Genomic DNA, 17,114 nt, shown 5'->3' with positions numbered 1-17,114 from the left:
CTGTGACAATCACAACAATATACGGTAATATTCAAACAGGAATGCTGACAAAGTGATATTAACCTCACAAACTACAATTAATCTTTTTTTATTTTGTAAACATAAAAAGTGACAATAGCTGTCATACAAGCGCATACACGCTTCATACAGCCTGACATTGTGTTTCTGTGTGTGTACTTACATAGGAAGAACAAAGGGACACCCTGCATTGTGACCAAGGCTTGCAGGGACACCATGACTCGTTTCGGGTGTCCAGAATACTCCCTGTCCCACCAGCTCCTCTACTTTATGATTGGGTCCATGGTGAGACACACAATGGAAAGCATCTGTTTAGTGATCATTCTGTTTGATGGTTGCCTTCCTTATCCTGTTCGCTATGTAAAGCTGTCATCCTATAGAACACTTTAGATGTGACTACATATTTTATTGTCAGTGGTTTGGGCTGCGACCCCCCGAAAATAATCATATTTGAACTGGGGACCCCTTGAGGCATTACAGTTAGTTTGACTCGGTTCCACAGATATCCACAGATACGTTTTGTGAAAATAGCAGATCTACAAGCTCGCAATTGTAGTTGTGCTATTTTCACCATTCTTGCCTTTTTTTAAGGTATAACAAAATTATCACTTCAGTGTCCACAACACTTTCCCCACAATTTCTTCTAATCAAGCTCACAACACATTGAAGTGCAATGCGTTGTGTGCATTGTGAGCCAAATTGTAAAATAGCGCTTGAAGAGGATGAAACACTAGGCAAATTATGTGTAAACACTAGGCAAAAGTCTGTGTTAAATATAACAGCATGGTAAAAACATGGCAGGCCGACTTTTAAAGTAGTGTTACAGTATATTTAGGCAGGTGCCTATGTAAGCATTCCCTGACTCTGGCAACACCTAAGACACTCATCATTATTAATTTGAGTAGCTGTGAGCTGCCTGTGTTGCTTTCTAGCTTGCTGTGTTTTTAGTCTGTTTTTTTTTTTTTTTTTTTTCATTTTTTTTTCATCTTTAATATACCTTAGACTAGAGGATAAGAAAAAAGTCCCCCCATCTGTGTTGCCTAGAACTGGAGGATTGATTGTGGGGTCATGTGATCAGTGCTACAGGGTTGCCAACCCTCCTGAATCTGGCAGGAGTCTCCTGAATTTCTACCCCATCTCCTGCGGTGCTCCTGAAATGTCATTTCTCCTGGATTTGGTATCAAACTCCCACAATTCACCAGAACACAGGAAATTACATCTACTATGTTAAAATAAATCTGGGGGATTTTGAAATGTTTCAAAGTAAAAAAACACATTAAGAATTGAACCTTACTGGTTTATTTTTATTTTTATTATTATTATTATTATTTTATTTTATTTTAAGCGCCCAATCCATTGTCAATGACAATGGTCATTTAAATAAGGGAGAGACATGTTGAAACGAGCCATCAATATCAATTGCAGGGTTACCAGTTTTGTGAATTGAACCCATGACCTTTTGGTCTTAAATCAAAAGCTCTACCAACTACCTAAACACACTAACATTAAGAGCCCATTGCATTCTCAAAGACATTTTGAGTTACCCATGCATCTCCTTGCATAGAACATTCCAAAGTACTCCATCATCAGACTACAGGTAGACTGAAGTTTGAACATGGAAGCTCTCTGCTGAAAGTATAATTATTTAAAAGCACTGTGAGGTAACTCCATGGGAGATGGTGTAGTGGTTTAATGATCAGACCCTCAGTTCAGAGGTTCCATGTTCAAATCCCAGTCTTCCTAAGGTTCATTGCTCAAGCATGTTGATCTTTTCAAGGCTTAAATACAAGAGAAAAACTCAAAAGCACCAGAAATTATTTGTTGTGAGAGATGGTGTAGTGGTTGAAAGATCAGATTCTCAGTGCAGAGTTCACATGTTCAAATCCCAGTTCTTTCCTGGAGTCCTTTAACCTTTTCAAGGATAGAATAGAAGAGAACAACTCAAAAGCACCAGGAGATACCTGTTGAGGGCCCAAAGGTGCCTTGGCTCAATGGTGTGGTGCGCTTGATCGGTTGTCCCTGCTACAGACAGGTTTCAGACAGGTTCAAGTCCCATGCCCAAGGTACACAGAGGACCATTGGGAGGGGTGGGAGGGGTGTCCCTCCCCCTGTTTCCTGAGAAGTAAAGGTGTAGGGTTATGTCTGAAAGAACTCTGTCCAGCTGTACTTTTACAGGAAGAACTTATAAATGGTGAAATTCAAAATTCAACTGACTTTATTTAATTCAGAATTTTAGCCTTGAAAAGGTCAAACACTCTCCAGCAGGAGTATTTGGACATTTTCAAGGGATTTGCACACAGAACCTCTGAACTGAGAGTCTGATCGATAGACCACTACACCATCTCTCACTGGAGTTTTTTCTGGTGCTTTTGAGTAATCCTTTTGTATTTTAACCTTGAAAAGGTCCAAGTAAAACAGCAGTGATCTGTGGAAGGAGAGGGATTTGAACACAGTACCTCTGAACTGAGAGACCAATCATCAGCCCGCTACACCATATGCATACATAGTCACTGACAATGGACTGTCAGAATCAACTCGATTTTCATTTTTTTGTAAGGGGGGTGTCCACTGACAATTTTTGGGCTCTTAAAGTTAAATATTTAAAAAAACAACACATTATTTCAAAGTTAAAAACATCAGGTTTGAATGCAGCATCCTCGTTCAAACTTGGCCAAGTTGAAAAAAATCCACCAATTTTGCCTCCTCGGAGGAAATGGCACAGGCTTTCCACTGAGGAGAAATCGAGGAATCAAGGAAAGAAGTGGCCAATCAGAGTTGATGTCCGCAGACATGGAAATGTTTGAGGTATTTGATTTTGGGACTCACTTTTTTCCAGGTGTTTCGCCTTGATTCTGATGTGACATAATTTTTGATCGGTGCATGCATCGCTCCTTGTACAGTAGCATACTATTTTTGTCTGTTTGTAGCATACATCTACCAGACGTCTCTTAGTAATGTTGAAGTAATCCATATACTAATTAGGGAGAGCAGTCAGTCAGTAGGTCACTCACAAAATGCATTATCTATTCACTCGCTTCAGCGACTGATCTCAAATTTAACATGGCATTGGCCATTAGCATTATACACACGGTAACAGAGCCCGAATTTCATTTTTCCCAAATTCTAGCTATTTTTTAGCGTTTCTTCACTCTACAGCTCTACAGCCTGTTGTCAGGGTTACGGTCCGTTCCTCCAGGCCATGGGATCTGTAGCCCCGGGCCCACACACACCTCTCTCACAGTTAGGAATGTTGCTCTCTCTCTCTCTCTCTCTCTCTCTCTCTCTCTCTCTCTCTCTCTGCATGGGTCACGCATGCAACGGGTGATGTGTGTCTCATCTTCCAACGGGTATAGAAAGATTATGTGGAGCAAATACATCCTCATACTTCTATTCACCTAATTTAGCTGTTAAATGATTTGTATCCATCAAAAGATATACACTCCTCCATGGGCTGCTCCTTACATTATGATGCTCCCACATATTCTCACGCACGCACCATGCAGTTACAGTTACTTTCCCCATAACCCACACTCTGCACATATTTTGCAGCACATATATTCGAACGGGTAAGGTCTAGTGTTGTTTAACTTTACCAATTCAAACACTCCAGCATTGAACCACAGGACGACCAGGATTTGAACATATATGTAAACCAGTGGTTCCCAAATATTTTAGGCTCAGGGCACCCATAGAGAATCACAGAAAAGGTGAAACCATGAGCCATTAGGCTACGTTTAAATATGTATTAGTTGTCCTGGACAACGGGCCAAGCCTTAATGTCATGCCCTGACACCAATAATTGACCTTGTAACATCATGCAAACGTTATGGCAGTTGCAAAGAGTTGCTTTGTTGCAGTTGACTTTAAACTGTTTTGTTGCAAGGAGTTGCATGTGGAAACAGTTGGTGCAAAATTCAATAGAACACAGGAAAAAATGTGCTGGTGCTGTGTTCAAATCCCACTCCTCCCACAGATCACTGCTATTTTACTTGGACCTTTTCAAGGTTAAAATACAAAAGGATTACTCAGAAGCACCAGACAACAACTCCAGTGAGAGATGGTGTAGTGGTCTATCGATCAGACTCTCAGTTCAGAGGTTCCATGTTCAAATCCCTTGAAGGTCCAAATTCTCCTGCTGGAGAATTTTGACCTTTTCAAGGCTAAAATTCAGTTGAATTTCACCATAAGGTTCTTCCTGTAAAAGTACAGCTGGACAGAGTTCTTTCAGACATAACCCTACACCTTTACTTCTCAGGAAACAGGGGGAGGGACACCCCTCCCGATGGTCCTCCATGTACCTTGGGCATGGGACTTGAACCTGTCTGAAACCTGTCTGTTGCAGGGACACCACCATTGAACCAAGGCACCTTTGGGCCCTCAACAGGTATCTCCTGGTGCTTTTGAGTTGTTCTCTTCTATTTTAGCCTTGAAAAGGTTAAAGCACTCCAGGAAAGCACTGGGGTTTGAACATGTGATCTCTGTATTGAGAGTCTGGTCTTTAATCCACTACACCACCTCTCACAACAGATATCTTCTGGTGCTTTTGAATTTTTCTCTTGTATTTTAGTCTTGAAAAGATCAACATTCATTTGCAATAAACTGTAGGAAGACTGGGATTTGAACATGGAACCTCTGAACTGTGGATCTGATCTCTAAACCTCTACACCATCTCCCACTAGAGATGCCTTACAGTGCTTTTGAATAATTATTTTGTATTTTAACCTTGAAAGGTCCAAGTAATATAGTAATGATCTGTGGGAGGACTGGGATTTGAACACGGAAGCTCTGAACTGAGAGACTGATCATCAGTCTGCTACACCATATACCAGTCCAGATTTCTTCAGGTGCTTTTGAGTTCTTCTTTTTTATTTTATCCTTAAAAATGTCAAAGTACCACAGAAATGTACGAGGTCTAAGATTTGAACATGGAACCTCAGCACTGGGAGTCAGATCTTTAGACTACTGGACCATCTCCCACTTCAGAACTCATGCGGTGCTTTCAAATAATTATTTTGTATTTTAACATGATGGCTTATTTCAATTTGACTCTCCTTTAAATGGCCATTGTCATTGACAATGCATTGGGCGCTTAAAGCTAAATATTTCAAAAACTACAAATTATTTCAAAGTCAAAATCTCAAGCATGCATGTCCACAGTAAGGTGGAATTTTTTAATCGTGAATCAAGTTGCTAGTGTAGCCCCCATAGTACAGCCCTGAATGAGGTGACAGCAGCCTTGATAATTGGGCTCAGCCCTATTGGCACGGTGGCTTGAGCATTGGTCTTGCTAGTGGTAGCCTTAGGTTCAATTCCTACACAAGGTTAAGATGAGGGTGCTGATTGTTTTAAGTTTTAAAAGTTAAATATCTCAAAAACTACAAAACATTTCAAATTAAAACGCTCAAGCATGTGTGTCCATAGTAAGGCGAATTATAACAAGTATGAATGGAGTTAATGGTTACAATCATCAAATCCATTTCTGTACGCCTACCTTTCGTGTTTTAATGGCTGAAATTGTAATCTGGATTCTGACAGTCCAATGTTGGCAGCCCTGCATTAAGATGTACTCTCCAAGCCAAAGAGTACATCTTCATGATGTCACTGATCACACGGCATATGAGTGGTATTCCCCTTTAAGTGGTTAAGCTGAGATAAAAACTGGGCTACCTCAGAATCAGTTCGCTCTCAAATGCAGTTGTTGGTTTCGTGACCGTATTACATTCAGTATGACAAAAACTAGAATGTTGTCCCCACATGGGCATTTGCCCTTGCTTTTATTTGACAAATGAAGATCCACATGTAGCAAATAGCAGATATACAAGCCCACAGCGCGGCACCGAGTGCCACGCTGCGAGCTTGTAGATCTGCTATTTTTGAAAACCTGTTTTTTATGTCAGTGTTGCTCAAATCTGTTCACGTGAAGGACCCCCAAAATGATATGTTCACGGACCCCCATCTCAAAACATTTAGTTCCAGGGAGTTACAAATGTCCGCTTAAAAAATACATACATTCAAAGATTTGCACACATTTTCACGACTTTTCAAAAATAGCAGATCGAGTGCCGCGCTGCGAGCTTGTATATCTGCTATTATTCAATAGCTAAAGTATAAAATAGTGAAGGCTCCTCCACCTTGGGCCCTAGTAACCCACTTTTCCCACTTGCAGAAGGGCTGTTCCAACATGCTGAAGGGGGACATGAGAGCGTCGCGCTCCAACCTGACGGAGAGCAGCTACCTGAAGATCTTCTGTTCCAACATGATGAAGAGCAACCAGGAGGCCTTCAAGAATGGCTTCTCAGACAGACATTCACAGGACATCTTTATTGAAAACAGTCAGTGGTATTTTGTCAATCAATCGTTAATGATCAGGCAGTGTGCAATATTCAGGGGTTAGTTAGGCTACAGTCACACTAGCTCTGGTCCAGAGAGTCAGCTGTCACTGACGCTCTGACAGGCGGCTGGCTAAAACACTAGACCAGGATTTCTCTACCCCTATGAGGGCTCAACTTCAGTCAAAATAAACAAAACTACTTCGCTTCTCACCTAACTAAATGTAGTTTTGCGTTGTTGAAAGTCTATTCTTTGCGGTGGGAAACCTCTCAGCACCCCACCCACTCTGCAAAATACATAATTTTTCTCATGCACCCACCTCGAGCCACCGCAGACAAAACCCTGAAATAAGTGGTGTTCGAGTTGGATGCGTTTTATTTCATGAGAAAAGTAATGTGTTTTACAGAGTGGGTGGGGTGCTGAGAGGTTTCCCACCGCAGAGAATTTCAACAACGCAAAACTACTTTTGGTTAGGTGAGTAGCGAAGTAGTTTTGTTTATTTTGACTGAAATTGAGCTCTCGTAGGGGTAGATAAATCCTGGTCTAGTCTTTTAGTGAGCTGCCTGTCAGAGCGTCAGTGCACACTGGTAGCAGGCTGCTAAACGTTTTGTGCAGCCTAAAACGCCTAGATAGAACGTATAGGAGGCTTTAGAGGAGAGGAAAACGACAGCAGGAAAGAACTAAAATGAAGGAGGACAAAAAATTATTATAAAGCAAAAGTCCGGAAGAGGAGAGGACTCCTCCCCTTTCTCTTTGACCATATTGTGGCCACATCACTCAAGGGCAGCTGGGGCTGAGCATTGTATCAACATGTCTTTGTTGTCCATATTTCAACTTTTTGTTCTTTACCTAAATTAATGCCCTACTGGCCTTCTTCATCATATAAGAGAGTTACATAAAATATAGTGAGAATAGCCGATCTACAAGCTCGCAACATGCTTGTAGATCTTTTTTTTTAATGTGTTTTTTTTTAATAATAATGAGATAATGCGTGAGATCCCTCTGTTTTGACTGAAAGAAGCCCAGGCTGAGATTTTGTGTTTTGTATTAATGCGGCGTGACACAGGCATATCTAATTAATATTAATGTTTGTTTTATATAGATTTGTATCAGGGGGGCGTGGTTCACTGTAGGCTACCTGGAGACAGAGAGCAGACTCCATCAACAGAGTCACAAGTCGGACAGTTCTTTAGATTTTAGGGTAGTTTCTTCGTATTTGTTTTTTTTAATTATATTAGTATTTTCAATGGTCGTTGACTTGTTGACTCGTTCCGAGCCGAAATCACCACTGTGTTTGGTTTACATGCCGTGGCCCGCGAGAGAACGCTGTTATGCTGCTGCTTACTTAGACACTTATTTATAAAATAAATTGTGAAAAAGCACCACTAGTCTAGACTAGTGGTCCTTTGTGTGTCTCACTAGTCTAGACATATTGTTTTTATATGATGACTAATAATTAAAGACCTCTCCCCTATGCGTTGACAGTACTTCTGTGTGGATTGGCTGGCTTCTCTGACTTCTACAAATCCGATTGGCTGCAGCACATTCTGCGGTCACAGGACCGGGAGGTTGGATGCTTCGGGAGAGATGGTGAGTGTTGTAATGAGGCAGGGGTCTTCAATGTTTTCAGGCCAAGGACGCCTTAGTTGAGAGAGAGATGAAGCAGGGACCCCCTCTCATATTGTATAAATGTGTGATGCAGATTCTCATCGATTTCATAGATAGATTCATAGACTTGTTTGACAGCACTGTCATCAGTCTATGTTGAATTCATGTTAATGTGTATTTTCAGATATTTTACCTCTACAAACATATTTGCCAAAAATAGCCGATCTACAAGCTTGTAGATCTGCTATTTTTGGCTAAAGTTCTCCTCGGAACAGGGATGCGAGGGTTCAAGTTGTTAATTTAAAACAATTATCCTATCACACAAGGATTTGGCGGCCCCCATGTAGTAACTCTAAGGACCCCCTGTTGAAGACCCCTGTAATAAAGGGTTTAGTAACGTATTGTCTATTGTGTAACTCTAACATACAGTGTAAGCATCATAGGAAGCACAATAGATGACAGGAAAGCACCATATGAAACAGGGTAGTTCTGGTCCATAGCGTTAGATGGAGGTCTCCTTAACGATATGTCTGTAACCATCCGGTACGAAAGGTAGGAAAGCCTACGCACCCTCTCGTCTGGTCCAAAAATAACAGATACAGTTTCGCAACTCACCAAAACAAAGACGGCTTTTGGGAGCTGAAAGCCTACTTTCCTTAGTGAGAACACCCAGATCCCCCCACCTCACGTCTAAAATACACTTTTTGACCAGAAAAGAAAATATTTCACCGGATATTTTAGCTACTCCTCAGCGCCCCTACAGATCTTGTCGATAGAAATGTCCATTGACCAAATTTTCACCTTCCGGTGAAATATTTTCTTTTCTGGCCAAAAATTGTATTATGGAACATGAGGTGGGGGGCTCCGAGTCCTCCCACTAAGGAAAGTACTAGCTTTCAACTCCCAAAAGCCGCCTTTGTTTTGGTGAGAAGCAAGCGAGGCTTAATTTTTTATTTTTACAACAGACGAGAGGTGCGTCTGTTGAGAAGGAGAACTCCTTCTAACGCTATGGACCAGAGCTAGAGACAGGAAGGCACCATAGGAAGCACCATATGAGACAGGGAAACACCATAGGAAGCACCATAGAAGACAGGGAAGCACCATAGGAAGCACTGATCTCTCCTGCTGGTCTCCCTACAGAGAGGGTCATCTCTCAGATCATAGGAGATGAGCTGCTGGAACAACTGCAGCCCCATCGGAGAGTGAAGAGGAGGGAGAAGAATCTACGAGGTGTGTGTGTGTGTGTGTGTGTGTGTGTGTGTGTGTGTGTGTGTGTGTGTGTGTGTGTGTGTGTGTGTGTGTGTGTGTGTGTGTGTGCGTGCGTGCGTGCGTTCAAAGCTCACGTGTGTGTGCGTGCGTGCGTGTGTGCGTGCGTGCGTGCGTGCGTTCAAATCTCACTCCTCCTATGTTGCTCTTTTATTTTAACATTTCTTTCAAGGTTAAAATATAAAAGAGTAAGTCAAAAGCACTGGAAAATGAATCTAGTGGTCTAAAGATCAGACCCTCAGTTCAGAGGTCTCATTTTCAAATCCGAGTTCTCTTACAGATCATTGTTACTTTTCAAGGTTAAAATACAAAAGAAGTATTCAAAAGCACCAGATAAAGTCTGCTGTGAGGGCCCAAAGGTGCCTTGGCTCAATGGTATGGTCGCTTGATCGGTTGTCCCTGCTTCAGGCAGGTTTCAGACAGGTTCAAGTCCCATGCCCAAGGTACACAGAGGACCATCGTGGAGGGGTGTCCCTCCCCCTGTTTCCTGAGAGCTAAAGGTGGGGGGTTATATCTGAAAGAACTCTGTCCAACTAAAATTTTACTGAAAAAATTCTTACCTACATGCCTTGAGAGCACTGGGGGAAATTGAGAAAATTGAGACAATTTTAGCCTTAAAAAGGTCTATGTACTCCCGAGATGGACTGTAGGTTGAGTGGGATTTGAACATGGAACCTCTTCACTGAGAGTCTGAGCAGTAGACCATTAGGCCATCTCTCGCTGTAAATGTCATTTGGTGCTTTTGAGTACTTATTTTGTATTTTAACCTTGAAAAGATCCAAGTAATAGAGCAGCAACTAGTAGGGTGACTGGGTTTTGAACACAGAACCTCTGCACCTTAAGTCTGATCTTTAGACCGCTACACCATCTCCAACCTAAAAAACATCAGGTGCTTTTGAGTAATTATTTTGTACTTTACCCATGAACATGTCAAAGTAAAACAGCAATGTAGGAGGATTGAGATTTGTACTCCTTGCAACAACACTGTTCTAAGGTCAACCGCACCAAAGCAACTCTTGCAACTGCCTTAATGGTTGCATGATGTTGCAAATCATTGGTGTCAGGGCATAACATTAAGAGTTAGCCTGTTGTCCGGGACAACTAATACATATTTAAACGCAGCCTACTGGCTTGTGGTTTCATCTCTAAAGTGAATCCCATCAAGGCGAAACACCAGAGAAAAGTGAGTCCCATCAAGGCGAAACCTGGTGAAACACCTGGAAAAAAGTGAGTCCCATTAAGGCGAAACACCCAGAGAAAAGTGAGTCCCAAAATCCCCAAAAGTGAGTCCCAAAATCAAGGCGAAACACCTGAAAAAAAGTGAGTCCCATCAAGGCGAAACACCCAGAGAAAAGTGAGTCCCAAAATCCCCCAAAAAGTGAGTCCCAAAATCAAGGCGAAACACCGGGAAAAAAGTGAGTTCCATCAAGGCGAAACACCCGGAGAAAAGTGAGTCCCATCAAGGCGAAACACCCGGAGAAAAGTGAGTCCCATCAAGGCGAAACATCTAGAAAAAAGGGAGTCCCATCAAGGCGAAAAACCCGGAGAAAAGTGAGTCCCAAAATCCCAAAAAATCCCCCAAAAAATGAGTCCCAAGATCAAGACGAAACACCTGGAAAAAAGTGAGTCCCATCAAGGCAAAACACCCAGAGAAAAGTGAGTCCCAAAATACCAAAAAACACCCAAAAAAGTGAGCTCGAAAATCAAAGCAAAACACCTGGAAAAAGGTGAGTCCCATAAGGACGATACACCCGGAGAAAAGTGAGTTCCATCAAGGCGAAACACCCGGAGGAAAGAAAATACTCATGCAAATGAGGTCCAAGTCAGACCTCTAGAAGGCCAATCTGTCTGTAATCGAGAGATTCTAGGCTGACTTGGACCTCATTTGCATGAGTTTTTTTTCTCCAGGTGTTTTGCCTTGATTTTAGAGAGATTTTAGTTCTTTCAACAAAAAGAACAATCAAATACCCCCCCCCCCCCCCCCCCCCATAATTCGGGAGAGTCCTGCTGATACAGGATGGTTGACAACCTGTGTGAGAGATGGTGTAGTTGTACAAAGATCTGACTCTCATCGCAGAGGTCCCATGTTCAAATCTCAGTCCTCCCACATTGCTGTAATACATTTTCAACATTAAAATACAAAAGAACTGTATTGGCATATGCTTTAGCGGACTGGTGATTGGACTCTTAGTTCAAAGGATCCATGTTCTAATCCGAGTACTACTAGGAATAAAGTTAATACCTCTGATAGATGGTCTACCTTGTCAACCCTGTTACATTAGAGTCAACCCTGTTACATCAACCCTGTTACATTAGAGTCAACCCTGTTACATCAACCCTGTTACATTAGAGTCAACCCTGTTACATTAGTGTCAAGCCTGTTACATTATAGTCAACCCTGTTACATCAACCCTGTTACATTAGAGTCAACCCTGTTACATCAACCCTGTTACATTAGAGTCAACCCTGTTACATCAACCCTGTTACATCAACCCTGTTACATTAGTGTCAACCCTGTTACATTAGTGTCAACCCTGTTACATTAGAGTCAACCCTGTTACATTAGTGTCAACCCTGTTACATTAGAGTCAACCCTGTTACATTAGTGTCAACCCTGTTACATTAGAGTCAACACTGTTACATTAGAGTCAACCCTGTTACATTAGTGTCAACCCTGTTACATTAGTGTCAACCCTGTTACATTAGTCAACCCTGTTACATTAGTGTCAACCCTGTTAGATCAACCCTGTTACATATAGAGTCAACCCTGTTACATCAACCCTGTTACATTAGAGTCAACCCTGTTACATTAGAGTCAACCCTGTTACATTAGAGTCAACCCTGTTACATTAGTGTCAACCCTGTTACATTAGTGTCAACCCTGTTACATTAGAGTCAACCCTGTTACATCAACCCTGTTACATTAGCGTCCCTGTACATTCATTGTAATTTCTGGATACATATAAAGAATTAAAATGTCTGTACGTGTGTGAGTGTGAGTGTGTGTGTGTGTGTGTGTGTGTGTGTGTGTGTGTGTGTATATATGTTTGTGTGTGTGTATATATGTGCGTGTGTGTGTGTGTGTGTGTGTGTGTGTGTGCGTGCGTGCGTGCGTGCGTGCGTGCGTGCGTGTGTGTGTTAGGGATGCGAAGATATACCGGTATGGATCGTAATCGCGATACAAACGTCTGCGATACGAGTGAATCGGTTCATTCAGTGTGTACCGGTACAATAGACGGCCGAAATCGTGATGGATCGTACCGTGAGTGTCTGGATCGGTAAATTCCGCGGTTGTATCGGTTCTTCCATATAGTATTTCATTCTATCCTGTGTTTCCGAGGCGCCATGAATGCACCATCATCAGCCGTTCACGTTCAGCCCCCTCCCCAAAAGCCAGTCTTTAACGCGAGCTGTGACTCGGACAGACGGACAACATCTGCACTCTGCATGCAGGCAACCAGGGAGACAGACAGTGCAGCGAAATGCGAGTGATCAACACGGACGAACTAGCAGCCCCACGGGTTAAAAAGATGCAAGATTAGTAGTACAGTACTTAGCTTTATAACATCCAAGTCAGCTGCGCTGATTGTTGTCACAGAGTAGCACAGGCTGATCGAGTGATATGTAATCAACAGCCGTTTCTTAGCGAATCTCTGACGGACAATTGATTGAGATTATCTTCTGCGCTATATTAACTGCACACACACAACAACAATGTTGCTGCTGCTTGCGTTTAAAACAAAGTATTTGTCACTGTTATACAACTTTCCTGTTGATGCAAGCAACTCTCACTTTCTCTGCTGTTGGTTCTGCTCTGGGAAAGAAGCCTAATTTATACATCGCAGTACAAGGGTGTCGCACCTAAAATAGCAGACCTACAAGCTCACAATGCGTCGTGGATGCGACGCGCTGTGAGCTTGTAGGTCTGTTTTAAAACATTTTGGCTATAAAAATTGCATAATCCTGGATTTAATATAATTGCGACCGCCAGGGAGCAGTTTACTATGAAAACCTCCACCGGCCGTCCGTCCGTCCGTCCGTCCGTCCGTCACACGTCACACCTTTGTTTGTGTACGGTGTGATGTCATATATCTTCAGTATGACATCACACCACATGTGTACACAAACCTTTGTGTACGTTGCTGTGGCAACAGTCTGTTGTTGCTGGTCTGTTAGTGTACGTTAGCAACCACCTTAGCAACCATGGTTTTACCCTAGCAACCAACTGTTTACCCTAGCATTGCTAGCAACCAACTGTTTACCATAGCAACCATGTTTTTTTACCCTAGCAACCAACTGGGCATAAAAGGGATTCTGTTAGGGATCTCCATATATGGGCATAAAAGGGATTCTGTTAGGGATCTCCATATATGGGCATAAAAGGGATTCTGTTAGGGATCTCCATATATGGGCATAAAAGGGATTCTGTTAGGGATCTCCATATATGGGCATAAAAGGGATTCTGTTAGCTGTTAGTGATCTCCATATATGGGCATAAAAGGGATGTTGTTAGGGATCTCCATATATGGGCATAAAAGGGATTCTGTTAGGGATCTCCATATATGGGCATGAAAGGGATTATGTTAGGGATCTCCATATATGGGCATAAAAGGGATTGTATCCCAGATGATGCCCTGTTAGGAGATCCACACTAACCGAATCCATATATGGTCCTACCGACAGCTGCTTCCAGAGGATCAACAACAACAAAAAGCAGCAAGAACACAAAGCCATTGACAAGGCCCTGCAGAAAATGCATGACACGCTGCTGCGCCACACTCAGCACCCCTAAAAACCAGTACTTGGGATTTGTTGATGTAAATGTTCACATAGAGTGTAATAATTGGTAAAACAAACTTTTGGCCTATTTGTGGAGATAAGCGACCAACGGTCGCTTATCTCCCGATTAGGGAGTCTTACTGGTATAATATAATATAATTGCGACCGTAGGTTGCATTTACTACCAAAACCTCCACAGGCTGTCTGTCTGTCTGTCAGTGAGTGAGTCCGTCACACTTTTGCCCTGCTCATATCTCCACAACCGTTGCCCCCATCCATGCCAAATTTTGCACACACACTCCTTGACTGCCAAACTACAACCTCCAAGGACCCCCGGAGCCCCAGGGACCCCCAGGTCCCTGGGGGACCCCCAGATGTAAAAAAAGACCAAATGTGCTCACACGTCACACGTCACACTTTTTCCCTGCTTATATCTCCGCACCCGTTGACCCGATCCATGCCAGATTTTACACACACACTCCTTGCCTGCCAAACTACAACCTCCAAGGACCCCCGGAGCCCCAGGGACCCCCAGGTCCCTGGGGGACCCCCAGATGTAAAAAATGACCAAATGTGCAAAAATGACCAAATGACCACCCCAACGGGGCTGCTCACGGGGAATTCCCGGGGACCACCGACTCCTGGTGCTCCAGAACGGATGCAAAAGTGGTGGCGCCCCCAGTGGAGGACCCCCTGCCACTGCAGCGCACATAAAATGCCGTAACTCGGGCTAGGAGCGTCCGGGAGAGCCGGGGCCGGTACCTATTCGTCCGCCAAGGCAACGCGGAGACCCCACCCCTCATTTCTCACATGGCCCTATTCTAGCGCCACCTTCAGGCCGATTTTTAAAACACATTTTTGGACACTGCTCCTACAGTTTTTGCCCTAAAATCACGAATATCACTACACAGCATGTCTACACTCATGTCATCAACATGGATCAGGAAGATTTTGGAAAAACACATTTTGGCCCTTTAGCCACCTACGGTCGCTTATCTCCCGATTAGGGAGTCTTACTGGTATAATATAATATAATATAATATAATAATACAAACCAGGGAGAACTTTATTGTTTTTCAGGTCAAGGACCCCTTAGCTCAGACAGAGATCAAGCAGGGACCCTCGCTGTAGGCTAGGCATTATAGCCTACTGTATCACACAAATATTTGGCAGGCCCCCTGTAATAACCCTGGATTGGGGTCCCTGACCCCCAGTTGAAGACATATAGGCCTACTAATAATGACATAGGCCTTCTATATGATTAGTTATCAAACAATTCTACATTAGCCAGCAGCTTTGTGTTCTCCCAGAATACTATATGTTGGGTTGTTAGACAGCCTAGTACTACAGTGAAACAATAAATTGCCTTGAATTTAAATTTCATACATTTTTAGTCGCTATGTTTTGTAAATTTTGGGATTTGGGCTTGAATCGTGGTGAATCGTATCGCATCGTATCGGGAACAGGGCTGGATCGTGATGTATCGTATCGGCAGGATTTCAATGTATCGCAATTATATCGTATCGCTGGCAGTGTATCGAGGTGCATATCGTATCGCCTCAGTGGTCGAGATTTGCATCCCTAGTGTGTATATGTGTGTGTATATATGTTTGTGTGTGTGTGTGTGTGTGTGTGTGTGCGTGCGTGCGTGCGTGCGTGTATATGTGTTTGTGTGTGTGTGTGTGTGTGTGCGTGTGCGTGCGTGTTGAGATACATGTTAATAATACGGTAATAACAACAACACCCGATTTACAGCACTTGATTTACATTGTAAAGCACTTTGGATATAGGCTAATACATTCACTGTCTACCATGTCGTGATGCATAATGCAAACTCCAGCCCTACACTTGACATGAGTTAAACGCTGTAATGTTGTTAACTCCGTTCCAATGTCATTTTACTCCCCGTGTCAAACTTTAGCTTCAGGGGAGCTCTGCTAGTATTTAACATGGATCTTAACATTCCCTTGTGATGACATGTGCAACTCATGACATAATGTGTCTCAGCCAGCGTAATAAAATGATAGGACAGACTCACGTTAAGTATGACCAAAGTTCCCCTTCAATCCAAATAATCGTGTAGGGATGGGATGACGATATGAAAATGTCATATCACGATTATTGTGACAAAAGAATAATCGCGATAATCAATCCATTATCCTGGGGCGGAACATTTGCCACGCGACACGTTGTGAGCTTGTAGATCGGCTATTTTTTGGCAAATACATTTGAAAGAGTGTTCAAAAAGACTGTATCAAGCACGGATATTATAAGGGTTTAAGTGGTACCGGATATGCTGCTCGGCAAATAAAAGGTGAATTGATCCCAGTGCATGACGGAGGACTATATCACGATAAATTAAATCTCCACGATACGATTATTGTGAGTGTTTTTTATCACGATAAATGATAATATCGCTTATCGTCCCATAACTATAACCGTGTATTGTTCTGTTGTCTTCTTCCAGACGGCTGCTCCAGCCACATGACCGGCGTGGCGGTGGGTGCATTGGGAGGCTACCTCAACTACTACCTGACAGAACAAGACATCACCAAGAGACCACTCTCCTGAATGTTTGCTCCTTATTTTGCAACTGTACTGGTGATTATTCCAGCAAACTAAATTATTTTGCGAACACAGTGATTGACTCATTTAGGCCTGAAATTATTTTATACTTTAACTATTGAAAAATAGCAGATATGAAAAGTCGTGAAAGTTTGAGCAAATCTTTGCTATTGGGTCTCCCTAGCTGGCACAACATCTTTTGAGATGGGGTCCGCAGCCAAATATCTATAACATTGGGGGTCCTTGACATGAAAAAGTTTTAGAACCGCTGATTTAGAAGAAGGATTTAGATGACATTCATAGAATCAAAAATACAGTCAAAAATATCCAAAGACTTGCACAAATGTTCACGACTTTTCAAAAATACTCTGTGCCTTGCGTTGTGAGCTTGTATATCTGCTATTTTTTTTATAGTTAAAGCATAAAATAATGGTTAAAGTGGTTCAAATCTAAAGTGACTCAGATTTGCGTTCAGGCCTAAATGGCGTAATAACATGTTGGACACTTGAAAATGCTGAATTGTGTTATGCTACTGCCTGTACAAAAAA

The 17,114-nt window shown here is 42.5% G+C and overlaps 1 protein-coding gene across 1 annotated transcript in view; it reads left to right on the top strand.

Moving 5' to 3' along the window:
• Positions 1 to 16,572, top strand: part of cUnh16orf89 (chromosome Un C16orf89 homolog) — a gene marked incomplete at both ends in the record, with an annotated part of 20,232 nt that extends 3,660 nt beyond the window's left edge. Inside the window, 5 exons of the mRNA XM_080723112.1 lie at positions 186 to 303; positions 6,185 to 6,350; positions 7,834 to 7,938; positions 9,097 to 9,186; positions 16,469 to 16,572. Of these exons, the coding sequence (XP_080579238.1) occupies positions 186 to 303; positions 6,185 to 6,350; positions 7,834 to 7,938; positions 9,097 to 9,186; positions 16,469 to 16,572 (583 nt within the window). The remainder of the gene's footprint in view (positions 1 to 185; positions 304 to 6,184; positions 6,351 to 7,833; positions 7,939 to 9,096; positions 9,187 to 16,468) is intronic.
• Positions 16,573 to 17,114: the final 542 nt, after the last annotated feature.

This window comes from Nannobrachium achirus, assembly GCF_963921795.1.
Source record: "Nannobrachium achirus genome assembly, chromosome: 4".
In the NCBI taxonomy this organism is placed as follows: Eukaryota; Metazoa; Chordata; class Actinopteri; order Myctophiformes; family Myctophidae; genus Nannobrachium; species Nannobrachium achirus.
The sequence above is the reverse complement of the archived record's forward strand: the minus strand, read 5'-3'. Positions and strand labels throughout refer to the sequence as shown.